Below are 18,408 nucleotides of genomic sequence, written 5' to 3' on the forward strand. Positions count from 1 at the left end.
CGAACTCGGCCTCTAGGGGAACCTAAGCTCTCCCCTAAACTTGGTAAAATGGAACAGTCCAACTGAGAAATAAACAGGCCGAGACATCACAGTGCCATTTTGATCTCTCTGGGGCCGGTATTCCAAAGCATTTCAAGCTGCATTATATGGCAGTGTAGATCCAGCCTTTTTCTTCCATGGCTATATACTGTGGCATCATGGAAGTTGTAGCTGCAGGTCTTCAGACTTCTCTGCCAAAGAGCACGGGTTCTCCATCAAACTACAGCCTTCCAGATTACCTTGCATTGAGCCATGGCATTAAAGTGGTGCCAGACTGCATTAATTCTACAATGTGTTGATGCAGCCCATCTTAGGACCTAAGGCTAAACACAAAATCCATGTATATGTCATATACACCTGTTGAGTTTTATTAATCTTATATATAACTGTCTAAGGTTCTCAAAAGCATTCATTTTGATTCTTCATCATCCTGTATCCCGGTTTACATCATCATAAGACTCTGAGCTATAGTCAAACTATTTGCATTGAATTTAGACTATAGAATAGATGGAGAAACCAGGGAAAAATAATTAAACACTTGAACATAGTGAGATATAAATATTCAATAGTATTCTCATACGTTTGTATTATGTAAAGAGAAATCAAGGGTGGAGATTCACGGGTGGAAATGAGGAGGTCGTGGGACTGAGGAAATAATACTTGTATTTCAATTGTTTCTATGTATGTATACATATTAAAAATAAAAAAATCTTAAAAAATATACACCTGTTGAAAGTGCAGTATGCTTTAAAGAACTGATTATTATATATGTACACAAGATGAATATAACCAAACATACCAAAACAATTGCATTTTGCCTTCTGCTTCTTTTCCTTTCACTAGTATATTGTTTTAAATTTTGATACAAGAAAATTACACTTTAAAAGTTCATTGCAAAGGCATTCAAATATTTTAGAAGTAAGAACTAGGTTGCATAATTTTCCCCCAATTTTTAGGCACCCTGATTAAAATTATCATCTGTAGGTCTAATGCACTCACAAATGCTTTCATTATTCTAATTTAGTACATGTTTTGCATTCATCCTTTATTTGTTCTTGAGGCTGACTTCTGGAGAGTAAATCTCTCATTGCTGCCTATAAATATAGTCACTGACCTTCTCTCCCTTGCTGTCTAACATCACTTTTTATATTTACACATTTGCTAAACTTGGGGACCAAAGAGAATGTGCTTTTTTCTCTCTTGCAAAGTGTGTTCCTATAAATAATGGACAGGGGGATGAATGATCAATACAAGACAATAAATGGTTAACAGTTCAACAATCTCCACAGAGTTGCTGTGAGTTTTCTGGTCTGTATGGCATTTTGCCGAGACGTCTATGGCAGGCATCCTCAGAGGTTGTGTGGTCTGTCAGAAATTAGCCAGATTGAGGTTTATATATCTGTGGGGCTGGGGGTGGTAACAGCGGACAGGGAGCTCTGGCGAAGGCTGGTCCATGAAGAATCGGTCCATGGAAGTGACTGAATGAATAAACAACAACATATCTGTGGAATGCCCAGGGTGGGGGGAAAAACTCTTCTTTGTTTGAAGCAAGTGTGAATGTTGCAGTTGGCCACCTTGATTATCATTTAATGGCCTTGCACCTCTGAGGATGCCTGCCAAAGATGTGGGTGAAATGTCAGGAGAGAACGCTCTGAAACACGGCCATACAGCCTGGAAAACTCACAACAACCCAGTGATTTTGGCCATGAAAGCCTTTGACAACTCAGTATCCACAGAAATGTATGTATTGTTTAATGGTAGCCATGCAGAATATTTTAAGGCGAAATAAATATACCCATACTGAAGAAGAGTTGTTATAATGATTGAGGATGCATCTGCACAGTTGAATTAATGCAGTTTGACACCACTTTACCTGCCACAGCACAATGCTAGGAAATCCTGGGATTTTTAGTTTAGGCAGGCACCAGCTTTCTTAGGCAAAGAAAGCTAAAGACCTTGTAAAATTACAGATACCACCACTCAATAGTATGCTATAGAGCTGGCATGGAAAAACTCTGGCCCTCTGGGTGTTTTGGACTTCAACTCCCACAATACCTAACAGCCTCAGCCACTTTCCTTTTTTACTAGTTAACGTGGCGTGACTCTGCATAAATTCAACAGTGTAGATGCATTCTTAGTCACCTACAAATTCCACCTGAAATTACAATTTTGTGTAAGGTGTTCAAATGACACCAGTGAGCAGCAATGCAATCACTGATCACATGGTCGAAGCACAGAATTGCAAACGTTGCATAAACGTTTTGCTTTGATTTTGGCAATATATTTATGTATATGTGTGTGTGTGAATATATATATATATATATATATATATACACACTGAAATATTACTTTTTAAAGGTATATACATTTTTGGTAAAATGTTTTTTTTTAAATCCACAAATGTTATAAAAACAGACTTCTACAACTGGAAGACAACACAAGAGACAATCCCCAAGGCTGGTGCAACATTGTGAAAATAGATAAGATTGAAACATAAGTTGCTAAGGATGTATAGAAAGCAACCTCTCCCCTCCTTTCCTTCTATTGAACAGGGCCAAGCAAGAGGCTGCTGTCTCCACGCGCCGTGACGTCACCCACAGGCGGGGGGGGGAGGTAGCTCTGGTCACGTGACACACACCCTTACCTACACACACTACTCATTGAATTCAGTAGCTGGAAGAGGTGAAGGCGCGGGCAAGGCGGCGAGAACTACGTTTCCCAGAAAGCACTGCGAGGTTCCCCGCCCCGCCCCCGCCAGCATTGCGTCTAAAGTCCGGCCGGCCTGCAGGGAGCGTAGTCTTCAGAAGGTTCAGACTTGAGTGGCGGAAAGGACGGGGGTTGAGAGCGCCCCCTTCTCCCACCGCTGGCAATGATAGGTGAGTGGGACCCGGATGCAGCGTGTGTTTCCCCCTCCCCGTCCCCTTCATTGGCTCTCTCCTAACAGAAGGAGGGGGATCTCAGGGAAGCAGAGGCTGGTCTGCTCCAAAATACTTTTCTCATGTTGAATAATCTAAAACACTTAATTCCTAGGCGCACATACAGGGTGTTCCTCAAAATTGTATACACTTTTAGCAGATCATAATTCTATTTTTGGCATTCCCCTCCCCCCCAAGTATACCCCTTTAACAGCTTGGAATTTTGGGATTTCTTTGCATTTTTAGAGCCAAAATATATGTCACTTTAACAACTTGCAATTTTGGATATTTTTTTTACCCTTTTCCCCCCAAAAAACATCTATTCCCTTAACAGTTTATAATTCTGGATTTCTTTTTCATTTTTTACAAAGAGATGTACAGCCTTTAACAGTTTACAATTATAGATTTATTCCAACTTCCTTATAAAACATACATTCTGAAAAGTCTAATTCCAGTTCTTTTTTTTTTCCTTTGGCAATCCCCTTCCCAACATTTTAAAAAAATTCTCTGCCACCCCTACCCCAAATATATAAAAGATCCCAATACAGGTTGTCCCTGAGTTACAAACATTCGACTTACAAATAACTTGTAGTTAAGAAAGGGGCTGAGAACAGAAAGTGAGAGAAATCTACCCCTAGAAAGGGAAAATCACTCCTGAAATTTTTGAAAAACATACATATACAGATAACTGTGAGCAACAGGATCATAGATAAATATATTGCTAGAGAAGACTTGAAGAAGGTTGTCATTTCCAACATGAAAGAGTCATCATGGGGAAAGGGAGTCTCCACTGAAGCTTTCTCACCAATCCTTGTTTCCACAACAAACCAAATGATCCAAAATCCAATGGCCACAGAGACAGAAAGGGAGGGAAATCTTCTGAACAGGGACACAGATAGTAAAACAAACTCCACAGGATTGTTAACCCTTCTCTATATTACCCATCTATACACACACACACACATATACATACACACACATATATATATATTATATATGTATTTATAACATTTTCTCACCCGGGAGGGGACTCAAAGCGGTTTTCACATAGGTAATGGCAAAATTAAATGCCAGCACAAACAATTACAATTATACAATTACAGTTAGACATAAATCAAATTAAAATACATCCATATACACACTCTACACAAACGCACATGCACAGCTGGAATTACACTTTAAAAATGTACCTGTTCCAATTTGTAACTTGGGCACTGTAGAAAGGTGTTGTGCAATTATAAACAAAACATTAAGGGAAGTTGGCAGCAATGTACTTTACAATGTGAACAGTTGAATGGCTGCACAGGAATGACAAATTTGAACATATTACCATACAGTGGTAATAAATCATTATTGTAATGTTTATACGTCAATATAAAGATATTTCCTTAGCCATAAAGCAGTCATAATTACTAACTGTGAAAAGTTGTCTACATTTGGGGAGGGGCTATCAATCTATGTATACACACACACCACTTTGCCAATTCTACAGGATTCCAATATTATTTAGGTGCCTAAATATAGTCAGCAATCCATATCCACAAATTCTGCATTTGCAGATTTGACCAGCCATGGCTTGAAAATATTAAAAACAAAAGACATGTATGGGACACAACTTTACTGTATATAATAGGACTTGATCCAAGCCCTAGTGGAGACCACGGGCTCATTGTAATCTAAAGGCACCCAAACACATCTGATCTTAGAGGCTAAGTAGGGTCAGGCCTGATTAGTACTTGGACAGCAGATCATCAACAAATACCAACAACTGTAATCTGTACCAATATTTCAGAAGAAGGAATGGACAAACCCACTTCTGAGTACTCCTTGCCTATGAAAACAGTATGTTATTCATAAGTTGATTAAAAGCAGCATACACATAAGTGGTAATGTATACAGTATTGCCTTAGGCTCTATTCAGAGGAAAGCAATGGAAAACGCTATAAAATTTATGGGATTTCCATAAGTTTACAGGCAACACACACAAAGATATCCAGGTATCTCCAGATACTGCACTGTTCAACTTAAGGGAATGTATCTTATGAAGAAAAACCTTTTCTTTTCATTTTCAAAGTAGAATATCCCAATACACTGCAGCCCTCAAGCTTTCTGATGCTACTGCTTCTTCTGTGCTGGCAGCACAGCTGCTTTTATTAGAGGCCTGCAGATAATCTACAGGTGATGGGGATGAAGAATCGATACATACCAACCCTGTTTCCCTTCCTAGGCCCATAGGACAATCAGTTTAATTATTTGGAAATATTTTGTTGATCAGGGCTTCTTAAACCTTTTCCTCTCACAACCTTTTTAACGTAAGATATTTTTATATGAGCAAGTAGGTATATAAATAGGCATACAAATCAATCTTTTACTGATAAGAAATCAATATCTGCATGGCTTTCTAAACAGAATGATTTTCTTGTTTCTGGAGTATAGCTGAAGCATTTTCTGCAGAGTCCACTGTAAACACTGCACATTGTTGTTAACAGAGTTGCAGAAATGAATGGCATCCAGCAACCTTCTACTGTTGCCAATTTTTCCTGACCCCAACATTGAGCAAAGGGGATCCCGTTTGGGGTCAAGACCTATAATTTAAGAAGCAGTGTTCTAGATTATCGGATCTGCCTTTTAGCTGCATTTTGTTTCAATCCAATAGGTGGGCCTTCATGAATCACATATAAATGATGTGACTAAAAGCCCTTCCACACAGTCCTATATCCCAGAATATAAGAGCAGAAAATCCCATGTTATCAACTTTGAACTGGGTTATACGGCAATGTGAACTCAGATAACCTAGTTCAAAGCAGATATTGTGGATTATCTGCTTTGATATTCTGGATTATATGGCTGTGTGGAAGGGTCCCAAGACAATAAATATCATACCAATACTGGAAAAGAGTAGAGAGGAGAGAAAGCCCCTTCGTCTGAGCAGCAGGGCTATGTGAGTGAAAGGCGGCTGTGGTTTGCCAGTTGCCTCTTCTCATTTTGTTCTTTTGGAGGGTTGTCTGTAATGATTTCTTGGATCTGCACAAGGATTCTGTCAAATACGTTCTTTTAAAAAACAAACATTGTGTTTGACCAAGGTGGCCCTGTGCTCTCCTTTTCGATCTTTTAAGAAGCAGAGGTAGATAGTGCAAAAGTATCATTTCATTGTTGTTCAAAAGTATCATTTCATTGTTGTAGTGATGAGCTCAGGTAAATAAAGGGAAGGACGCTTACTGTTACAATATGACTTGAAATTACAAAGTAACCCATTCCATAGTGGATATAAAATGTTGCAGCTGGTGCCACAACTTCCCAGAAAATAGTTTGGATGTTTGTATATTTTGTTAACAAACACACAAGAATTTGAGCAATTACTGATGCAGTTTCTTGACACATTTGCCTTATGCCTGAAAAAAGGGAAAAGGCCCTTTCTGCATATTTCTGATGTCTGTACATGAAAGATATATCATAGAATCATAGAATCATAGAATCAAAGAGTTGGAAGAGACCTCATGGGCCATCCAGTCCAACCCCCTGCCAAGAAGCAGGAATATTGCATTAAAATCACCCCTGACAGATGGCCATCCAGCCTCTGCTTAAAAGCTTCCAAAGAAGGAGCCTCCACCACACTCCGGGGCAGAGAGTTCCACTGCTGAACGGCTCTCACAGTCAGGAAGTTCTTCCTAATGTTCAGATGGAATCTCCTCTCTTGTAGTTTGAAGACATTGTTCCGCGTCCTAGTCTCCAAGGAAGCAGAAAACAAGCTTGCTCCCTCCTCCCTGTGGCTTCCTCTCACATATTTATACATGGCTATCATGTCTCCTCTCAGCCTTCTCTTCTTCAGGCTAAACATGCCCAGTTCCCTAAGCCGCTCCTCATAGGGCTTGTTCTCCAGACCCTTGATCATTTTAGTCGCCCTCCTCTGGACACATTCCAGCTTGTCAATATCTCTCTTGAATTGTGGTGCCCAGAATTGGACACAATATTCCAGATGTGGTCTAACCAAAGCAGAATAGAGGGGTAGCATTACTTCCTTAGATCTAGACACTATGCTCCTATTGATGCAGGCCAAAATCCCATTGGCTTTTTTTGCCACCACATCACATTGTTGGCTCATGTTTAACTTGTTGTCCACGAGGACTCCAAGATCTTTTTCACACGTACTGCTCTTGAGCCAGGCGTCCCCCATTCTGTATCTTTGCATTTCATTTTTTCTGCCAAAGTGGAGTATCTTGCATTTGTCACTGTTGAACTTCATTTTGTTAGTTTTGGCCCATCTCTCTAATCTGTCAAGATCGTTTTGAATTCTGCTCCTGTCCTCTGGACTATTGGCTATCCCTCCCAATTTGGTGTCGTCACTCAAGTTACTTCTTGTCCTGCTTATGTTACTTAGGCTCTTTTTCCCAGATAAGAAATTGTTCTTTGGTGCATTTTAATTGATGTATACACCTTCAAATCTATTTTGTGACCAAGAAAGAGCTTTAAAGTGAATTAGAGTACCTAAGCAATATTTAGAAATACTATAATGGTTGAATGTGTGTTCATGTCTGAATAGGGTTATGTTTCTGCCTTATTGGTTTGCTGAACAGCAATAATAATAATAATAATAATAATAATAATAATAATAGTAATAGTAATAATACTTTATTTATATCCTGCTCTATCTCTCTGAGGGGACTCAGAGCTGCTTACAACAATGTGAATAAAACAATATAAATAATAACAAAACAAATAACCAATTTAAGTTAAATCAACTAAAGTAATGGACAAATCAATAGAAGTGAACCAAAACATATTAAATTGACACACATCATCCATAAATAAATAAGTAGGGATTGCCTTATATAAAAGCAATTAAAATGTCTCAGCCACTTCTCTGTTTGATGGAACCAATGAAGTCCAGTTAAGAAATTTAATTCCAGTTAAATCCTCCAACCGTTGTAAATTATTATGTTTAACCATTATCAAAAGCCTGTTGATAAAGCCAGGTAGGCTTTATAAGCCCAACCCAAGGTAGGTTTTTCTTTTTTTAGAGTTACTATCAAAGTATTTTCTCCGTATGCCTTCTTTTTTGTTCAAACTATTTTCTTGCTTTGTAGAAGACATATGTAAGAAGTCTAGCTTTCAATAATAAAACTGTTCTCAGTGTTTCTGTTCTGCAATAAATAATACAGAATAGAGGGGGAAATTATGTGCATCTAGCTACTGCATGCATTTGTTGAAAGATGGTCTTGCCAATCTCTTGCATCTTCTTTCACTGACATTTATTGTTATCCAGGGTTAGAAGCATGTCTTCCATTCTGCAACGCCGTGGAAAAATATTGCTATCTAGGATATTTTTATTCATCACAACTCTTAATGCTAGCTTTGTGTCAGATTTTGGAAGCCTTAGAGGTGTTGGGTTGTAACTGTGTGCAATTGCCTGTAGTGTGGGATGGCAGGGGTTTTTGTCTTCGGCACAGAACACCTGCTCATAATCCATATTTGCATTATATTAACGGTGGCAAAATATGTAAATATGAACTAAATAATAACCTTTTTGCTGATACTTCTCATGAATATTCATAAATATGGATTGATTGCTATAAGAACCAAAATAGCAAATTGTGTATGGATGTGCCCAAGTCATTTTGTTGACTTATCTTAATCTCCTGAATTTCATAGGGTTTTATTAGGCAAGGAATGTACAGAAGTGGTCTTGCCAATTTCTTCTTCTGAAATACAGCCTAGATCACCTGTTTTTGTAGCTAAATTTCATACTGCATAGGAGCATAATTTGAGATCATTGGCCAAGCAGGCTGTTCATCATTTGCACTATATAAACAATGGTTAATTCATGTGTAAAGACACCATATAGACACCAGTTACTTGAAGAGTAAATAATGATTTTGTAGAGAAGGAAGACCCATTGAATTTAAATAGATTTACTTGACTGTGCTTTGCTCATGTCTAGAACTTTTCAGAAACAAATTATGGCAGCTTACTGATAAAACAGAATTTTGCTATAACATGGAAAGCAAATATCCTGATGAAAATCTACTCGGAACCATCACAACAAATGTAATGTGTAATTCATTTTGCTGTTTTAACGTTTTAATTGAATATGTAATATGATGTTTTTAATGATTGTTTTGTGATATTATTGTTGGAAACCGGCCCGAGTCCCCCGATGGAGGGGAGAAGACCGGTATACAAAATTGCTAAATAAATAATAAATAAAACAAATACATGTGTTTGCAGTACAGCATCATGGTGTAAATACTCGTTTTTGCTTCTGTGCAACAATTTAACAAACACTTCAATTAAGTGTGTATTGTGAGGTTTGAGACTATGTTAGACATTTATTTATTTATTTATTTATTGCCTGCCTATAACTCAGCGGTTACCAAACTGTTTTCTGCAGAACACTAGATTACCACAAAGGCATTGAAAGAGTTTTATGAAAAAATCTTTAAAATCTTTTTTAAAAATCCATATCAGGGTATGAAGATTTTATAGAAATTCAGTGTACCTCTGCTTTATAAATGAAATGTGAATGTGTGTTCCTGAATGACTGTTGGATAGGATTGACAAATGTATAGCTGTCAGCAGTTGGAAATTCTGTCTGAGCAATGCTCTCCTTCACATCCACCTTCTGATGCAAATCTGGTATTTTAGCTTATGCTTAAACACACACACACACACACACACACACAAAACCAAACAAATTTAGGAGTAAGTTGGATGCAGATTCAGCTCTTGGACATTAAGCCCAACTTCAAAACTATTTAAAGTAAAATTTCATTCCTCACTCTAGATGTGAATCCAATATTTTCCTATATCAAAATAATGGTTTGTGGATATATTTTAAATGTTTTCTTTTTTATTTTCAGTCTACTAAATTATTCAAAACACTTAGGCAATAGGAGTAGATGAAAGAAGGAAGAACTTTGTGGGTCCACAATGTTTTGTGGGTTCGCAATGTTTAGGGACAGAGTGGGTGTTCTGGAGGGTGGCAAGGAGTCTTCTGAAGGATTTCATGACCAAAAACGTTTGGGAACCACTGCTGTAGCTTAAGAGCCAGTGCAGTGGCTTGAATGTTGGACTAGGACTTTGGAATAACGGATTCACATGCAGCCGCATTGGGTGAAGTTGGGCCACTCACACTCTCTCAGCTTCATAGGAAGGCAAGGGTAAACTATCTTTAAACAACTCTTGCCAAGAAAACCCCATGATAAATTAGCCTCTTTATCCCCAGAAGATGGACATGACTTGAAGGCACACAGTTTAGTGTTGACATACATGTTAATTGAGGAATTGTTCTCCAAAATAATGAACAAGTGCCAGCCCTGGTTTTTCAATCTTCAGTAGTCCCCTTAGGTTTTCAGATCCCAACTTGACAGTGCCAACTGACAGCATTGTTTGTCACTTTCTGTGATTTAAAGTTAACAAATAGCAAATCTTTTCTTAATGCCTTTTTTGTTTGCTTAATATTTTCTTGCTGCCAAGAGTTTACAAACCATGATAAGCAGATTTCCCATGCAAGTTTCTTTCCACAGTGTGAACATTTTACTTTTCCAAGTTTCATCTCTGCACTTCAGCCTCTTAATTCCTCCCCCCCCCCCCCCCCCGCTCTGTTTAATGTTGTTTTCAGTTGTTTTGTGTATCTACACATCATAAGTAACTTCTTTTTCTTTCTGTCAGTTGGTTGGGCATTATTCCAATTGTTGTTCTGATTAGAAAAGACTGGAAACATGAGTCAGCAGGACTAATTATTTTTGTGTCATCTCTTAGCCGACACACTAAATAAGAATTATTTATGGAAAATAATTGGAAAGTGTTGCATTTTGTGCCTAGATGTACTGTTCCGATTTTTTAGCTACTTCATTTGTGTCAGTGTTTTGGGACATCTGCTTTCTGAGGATGAATTTTGAAAATTGAACTAAAATCTTTTGCTACATGTTGGTAATAAGATTTTGAGGAGATGGCTTTCAAATGTTATTCCATCAGGGAACTACACTTTTATGTGTTGATGTTTTGGTTAGGTGCATGTCAACGGTGATCACCTTCTGCTTCAGTTGTAACGGATCTGGGGTCATGTTTTGGAAACCGCACTATCAGCAAATTGCACCTGGAGCCTCATAGTTCATACAGTTATGGATGGCCAAGCTGAATAATATAAGGGAGATATGATAATCATTTCCCAATGCTGATTTTGAGTGATTTTATTGAAAAGATGTGTTAGAGGCTATGACCTAAGGAAGAATCACAAGTATCTGATTAATATTTTCTGTCATTCTTCCACCTCACTGTAATTCATCTTCTTGAACTGCTATGGAACAAAACTATAGGGTCCTTTCATCCCTTCATGGGTGGATCCACTCTGTATAATTACTGCAGTTTGATACCACTTTCACTGTCATGGCTTAATACTGTGATATTCTGGGCTTTGCAAATTGGTCAGGTATTTAGAATTTCCTAATAAAGCCTTCTGAACTCCAGCATTAGAACTCTGCAGGAGAAAATTCTGAGTATCACTAAAAACTACATATTACAGGATTCCATAAGAGTATGCTAAAACATCTAAAACAGTACCAAAGTCTTGTTATTGTGTATTATGGATATGCCACATGAGGAGTAAATCTGATTGGGAAAAACAGTTTTATATTTTTGGATTCTCACTGTGTTCTGGACCTAATTGGCAGTGTTGGGGGGAAAGTCTCTCACACATTATCATCTCTTGCAATCCTCATCCCTGTCCAATCTGCCATTACTCCTATATGTCATATAGGGAAATCAATAATGCCAAATATAATCTCTCGAGGTATTTTATCAGTTGTAGTTGATTTCTTCTCCCATTTTATTGCCAAAGAATGTCAGTGAATACCTGGTACATACAGTGAAAACACTTAATTTGAGCCTAGACCGAAATCAGAGCATGTTCAAGATGTATTTCATGGAACTTCACTGCATTCAAATGTTTGCAGAGATTCTGTTTGAGGATTAATTTAAAAATGTTTTGCATTCAATAGCAGCCTTTAGGTAAATGGAAGAAAAGTGCTCCAGCTTAACTGGTCCATAGTTTACAGTCTGAAATGCTATGGCCAAGTACATTGGGAATTTTTAAATGTCACAAAGGCACAAGGAGACTTCAGTAGTAGTTAATCCACAGATATAGCGCTCCCCTTGGAAACTTGATAAAGCTCTGGCTTTATTACTTTCAGTAATTGTTAGAAGACCTTTGCATTTGGTTACTTGGAAAAGCTAGGATTAAGTTTATAGAAGTCCAGCTTTTGCTGAATGTTTTATTTGAAATGTCAATGTAATGTTGTGTTTTGCAAATGTATTTTATCCCCCTGAGCCTTCACATTTTAGTCAACATATAAATGGCAGGAACTGTCTATTCATATTTCTCGATAATTTAGACTACTATCCTGTATTCATTGACCTGGGAATAAACTCTACTGAACTCAGTGAGACTTTCACCTATATATAACATTGTTTTGTGATAATGTTTGATAAATACTTTACCACATGTTGCCACAAGCCAGAATTTGAGGAAGAACTGTAGCAATGCCTTCAGGATGTTTTTTTTCCCCCGACATTATATTTTATGTATAAAACTACTACTTCAGATGTAGTACAGATTTATGTCAGGAATAAAGCATATATATGTAACTGGGGGTGGAAAAGAATTTAATAGGATCCAGAAAGAAGCAATTCATGTCCCTTTCCCTAAATTTGGTTTGTATCTTCCTGGATCATATACACCCTATAGACCAGGCATGGACAAACTTTGGCCTTCCAGGTGTTTTGACTTCCACAATTCCTAATAGCGTACTGGCTGTTAGGAATTGTGGGAGTTGAAGTCCAAAACACCTGGAGGGCCGAAGTTTGCCCTTGCCTGCTATAGACCCTATCTCATTCTTGCAACTGTATAAATATGCTTTATACTTGATATCACTCTGTACTGTATCTAAAAAGGTGAGTTTATATTTATGAGAGCTCATACTAACATAAAAGCCAGTTATTCTTAAAGGTTCTGTCACACTCTGGCACTAAACATGGGCAATGCTAAAACAGAGTACTGGACTGTGTCTAACAATAGAATGTGGTACAAAAATGGCCCACTTGTTGCTATTTTTTGATTATATTGAACTGGAATTTAAATGTGAGGTACTTTTTTCAAAATATGAGGGCTCAGGGAAGGGATGCCATTCCCTCTTCAAAATCAGACAAATGGTAATGAGGTCTAGCAGAGTTGCTTTTCCTGTTATAATTTTATTGAGCAAGAGGATACAATGATCCTTCACCTTGATGCATGCCAATTTATGCTACTGGGTAACTAAATGCCACAAGGAGTTGCAGTGGGTTGCCCAATGTTTTATCAGTGTGCTAAAGGCTTCGGATATGCCATCAACAGTTGGGTCAGAATAACCTGATTACATGAGGAACCTGGCAGAAAATAAACATTGGCATGTTCTGAAGACCTTGTGCCAGTCGTTCTCAACCTATGGGTCCCCAAATGTTTTTTGCCTTCAACTCCCAGAAATCCTAAAAGCTGGTTAACTGGTTGGGATTTCTGGAAGTTGTAGGTCAAAACATCTGGGGACTCATAGGTTGAGAACCACAACTTTATGCCCTTTGAATAGAGTGATAGACAGTCATCTATGCTAATAATGGATAGCCAGGAGCCATCTGCTGAAGAGCTATCCTGGAAGTCCAAGTCCCAATTTAGTCAATCTACTGAGACAAAATGAAGACCTTAGAGTGAGATAGTTGGGTAACTCCTCAAATTAAAACATTTGTTTTAGAGAAGTAAAAATGCCGCAGAGAATAAATGGGTGCCAAGTCCCAGAATGTCATATGCTGCTGAATATGAGCATCTTCCACAAAACAAATGGTTGGTGCCGACAGAGTGCTCTCCTTTTTAGCAGGTACAAGAGGGCCTGTGAAAATACTTGGATCCAGCCCCACTCATCCACAGCAAATGACTAACACAGATGGGTGGTGTGGCCTTTTGTAGGATTATATTTGCCAAATATCAAAGAACACAATGCTCGTATGCAGCCTTGCTTTCATTATGCTTCATCGTAGACAACATTTGTTTTGCTAGTAATGCCTTTGGAATTCGAGTTTCATTTTATTCTTACATCATTCATTGTATCTGCACTATTTATTGGTTTCTTGTTTCTTTTATTTGTATTAGACCCTTTCTCCTCTCCCAGTATTTCCATTTGTATTAGATTGTGCATATCTCACAGGGATGTGTGACTTTATTTTCATACAGGGCCGTGCGCATTTATGACACTACATAAATAAAAGATGTCCCATGTTTTCAGTGCCACCTCCCGATGATACCCTCTTGCTTAGAATCAAGATGGAAAGCAGTGTTTCTCTTTGTCTTTCTAGCATGAATTTCCCCTCTTCTGCAGGCCACGGTCACAGCTAACACTTCAATGCTGCGACTGGCCTCAGCCAGGGCTCACTACAATGCTGCTGTTGATTAGGGTCTTTGGGGATAGCGTGTTCAGATGCCTCAGGCAGTTTCTGATCATCAGCTTTATGTCTGTCTCTGCTCTTGCCCCCATCTCTCATCTGGGTTCCTTTTAAATTTCCTAATGAGTTGAAATAACTTGGGGCATATGTAGGGTTTACATTTCTTGTCTTTCCTAATTCAGTATTCTCAGTGGAATTTGTTCAATAGAAACATATGTCCTATACCTCAGAATAATTATAATATCTCTAAAAGCTTCATAACCAGATTACTGAAACAGGATGTTAAAAACCTGATTTTCATTGATCCAGTCCTTTCAAATCATTTCTAGTCATCTTTGTTCCTGCAGCAAAAAAGGAATGACAGTACAGTGTCACCGAGTATTTTATAGGATGCAAGTCAGAAGGAATCTTTTTTGCACTCTTTTACAGGGCCTCTTCAGTTATTTTAGTCTTCTTCAATTATGAGGTTTTAATTTATCTTCTTTCTATATCACTTTACATAGATAATTAGTATTTAATCTGGGGGAATCTCATGGGGCAGTTTTACACTGTTTTATGACATTGCCAGAGGTGAACTGGGTACTGAGGAAGATGGTTCTTTAGCTCTGGAGCTCTGGAGAATGCAGAGGGGGTGCTTAGTGCCTCCTTCACTGAGTTTTAGCTTGCCTGAAGGAATGAATTAGACCAGGCAACTTCAAACTGTGGCCCTCCAGCTGTGGCCCTCCAGCCTTCAACGCCCAGAATTCCTGACAATTGAACAAGCTAGTTAGGGCTTCTGAGAGTTGGAGGCCCAAACAGCTGGAGGGCCACAGTTTGAGGATGCCTGAGTTAGACAGCCACTACTATAAGGAGTCTTGTAGGATCCAACCATTCTGGACAGTTGTCACTAGTTTCTATCATTCTTTTTTGAGCAAGGTTCTAAATATAGGGTGGACTCCCAGCTCCAAGAGTTTCTAGATGAAATTGATGTCTACTAGAACTAGACATGGAAATGTATCCCTGTTGCTTCTGCTGGATCTCTCAGCAGGTTTCACTACCATCACCTATGCTGTCCTTTTGGCTTGCCTGCTAGAATAGGATTAGATGGCATTGTTTTGTTTCACCCTGGAAAAGTAATCAAGAAAGTGTTGGAGGTTTCCTCTTTAAACTTTCTTTTTATGAGGCCTTTGTTGGGAAGCTGTCTCCCATCAGTCAGATCTTGCCAGGCTTGGTCTGATGGAGGGACATGGCTTCCCCTTTCCTGTTGACTATTTCAGGTGACCACATTACATTTGACAACAAACTTTTTTTTTACCATGTCAAAATTAAGGTGTGCAATTCAATTGGTGGCACATTATATTTGAGTAAAATTCTTTTCTTTCTGCCATTTATTGTGAAAATTTGAATGGCTTGTTTGATAAGAACTCTCAAGATAATCAGAACTGATAGCCAATGCCACATTGCAGGTTTGGTTATCGGATCTGAAATATGTTTCAGAGAACTACGGTATGCAGAAGAAATAGGACTTAAAATAGGAAAACATTTTGGAAACCAAAAATACTGGTCTAAGCATAATTTGATCACTGCTGGTCTGTCTTGATTTTCTAGACATTTAGCAGTGCTGTGCTGTTAGTTATTTTAAGTATTGTTATGAAAGTTCTCTTCAATGCCACAAAACTATTGTCAAATTGTTAGTCATATATAATTCTATGATATCAGAGTTAATAGAGAAAGGGTAGATGATAATAGAAAAAGCAGGGACTCCACTTTTCTTATTTGTACTGAATATTCTGCTCCTACAAAAGTACAGATTTTAATCAGAATGTAATCATATGTCTCTGAAGAAAATTCACAGTTTTGGTCTTTGTAGTGCAAAACACTATTTCATTTTGTAGTGTGTCCACTGTTGTTGAACATTTTAAAAAGGAATTTCAAAAACAACAGAATCTCCCATTTTCTGATAAAACCTACATGCCACGACACTGTATCCATCTTAACTGTCTAAGAATATCTGAAATTTATAAATTTGTAACTCTTCCAGAATGTTATCAGGGACACACAATATTTGGCCTCAATCATTTTGAACCATTTTAACGATCTGTATCATAAAATTATTTTATCTGCAGTTTCATTTTCCATGTTGACAAAAGATGAGGCTGGCTTGACTGCAGGTAGCTAGCAGAGAGAAGCACCCCTTGGAGCCTGAAACATATTGGTCCAGGGCAATGATTGGAGCTAATGAATAAAAAACAATCAAATGAAAGATAACCTTTGATATTTGTAAATGAAAAGGTAAGATCAGAACAACTTAATTACATTCAACTTTTTAACCAAAGTAGATTGACTTATTGAAATTCCAATATTAACGTCTCTCCAGAATAAAGTTATTAAGTTATTTTTAATCAAGTGAACCACTGTGCTAGAGAGGTAATAAACTGTAGATTGCCCAGTTGATTTTTTTTAACCCAAAGCCTCTCTGCATCCATCAAAAGACCACATGCAGCTCCACTGCTTGCTTTATAGAATTTTTATAAAAAATTCAGGCAATTGTCGATTGTTAGAATTTAGGGCAGGGGGATGTTGGAGATCTGTATCTGCCACTGCTTTGAGCAGATTTTAGAGAAACATACCCAGCATGGGTAGTGTGAGCTTACTAGTCAGTGAATCTGATCAATATTTTATTCTGAACTTTGAAGAGGTCATCTTCAGTATAGGAGTACCACCTTCTAAAGCTTTTTTTATAGTTCAGCATAAAACCTAGAATTGATCCACTGTCAAGAAAACTAGCAGCTGTCAATGTGAATAGGCAAGTTTACATCATTGCTTAATAATAATAATAATAATAATAATAATAATAATAATTTAACAATAATAACAGTCAGCGCTGACAAAATTACCATTTTTCAGCTTCAAAAGGCCACCCTAAGTGGCCTTTTGCAGCCCTACATTATTTGCCGATACATGACACAGTCCTAGACACTTGGGAAGTGTTTGATGTGCGATCAAATACAGAAGCAAGCATAGTGATCTTGATTTAAAAAATAACTTAATAGTGATGTTGTGTACTAATCTTGTTATGTATCAAATGTATCAAATAGTAATAATAATAGTTTTATTTCTTACCCGACTCTCATCGAGGGTCAAGGGGGTTATAACAAACTTAAAACACGTAATCATTGTAAACATTCTATAAAAATATACATATTAAAATGTATTTCTATAAAAATATTTAAATACACAGAACAAAGATTAAAACACAGGATGTAAGTTTAAAATCCACGATTATAACTGCCTGCCAGAAGTTATAGGTCTTCAGATAGGTTTTAAATTCCGACAGCAAATTTAGCTCTTGAATCTCTTCTGGCCTGTGGAAGTGGGAGCCAATCAGAAAGTTGCCACATACACACACACACATACATACAAACGCTCACACACACACACACACACACGGTAGTTGTTAATGAGCTTCCATGGGAAAGTACAGTGAGCATTCTGGGAATGTGGGTGATGGATAAACAGATTCAACAAACTGCAGGTCATCACAATGCATAATTCTATGCAGATACTCTGAATAATATAGGATGTGATCATCCATGTTTGTTCATATTTATGTGGGATCTCAGAACCAACTGCCCTTGATACTGTGAGCCCACTGTGAAGCGTCAAGACACAACCAGTTTCTTCCCTGGTTTTAAAAGGAACTGGAGGGAAACAGGCATTTTGTGTGAGCACTACATAGGCTTTTCTCAGCTGATGAGGAACTTCCCCAAGAGAGAACTGGTTGGAGAGGGGGTAGATAAGTATCTATGTGCATGCCAGAACAGAACTGGGTAGGCAGGGATGAGGACCATCACCTTGATATGAGGTTGCAACCCAAACTCAGTTTGAAATGTTCTAGTAGTACATTGCACTAAATTCTGTACTGTTGTAGAACCACATCAGAATGTGGTGATATGGAGATAACTGATTTTATTTCTATGTCTTCATATGTGGACTAGAGATAGGAGCAAGC

The 18,408-nt window shown here is 38.0% G+C and overlaps 1 protein-coding gene across 2 annotated transcripts in view; it reads left to right on the plus strand.

The window, feature by feature from the left end:
- Nucleotides 1-2,681: 2,681 nt before the first annotated feature.
- Nucleotides 2,682-18,408, plus strand: part of PRKN (parkin RBR E3 ubiquitin protein ligase) — an 878,318-nt gene continuing 862,591 nt past the window's right edge. Inside the window, exon 1 of one of the 2 annotated variants that reach the window (XM_060753692.2) lies at nucleotides 2,682-2,915. In XM_060753692.2, the coding sequence (XP_060609675.2) occupies nucleotides 2,909-2,915 (7 nt within the window). In that variant the 5' untranslated portion in view covers nucleotides 2,682-2,908. The remainder of the gene's footprint in view (nucleotides 2,916-18,408) is intronic. The other variant, XM_060753691.2, reaches the window with a different exon arrangement.

This window comes from Anolis sagrei, chromosome 1 (genome assembly GCF_037176765.1).
Source record: "Anolis sagrei isolate rAnoSag1 chromosome 1, rAnoSag1.mat, whole genome shotgun sequence".
In the NCBI taxonomy this organism is placed as follows: domain Eukaryota; kingdom Metazoa; phylum Chordata; class Lepidosauria; order Squamata; family Dactyloidae; genus Anolis; species Anolis sagrei.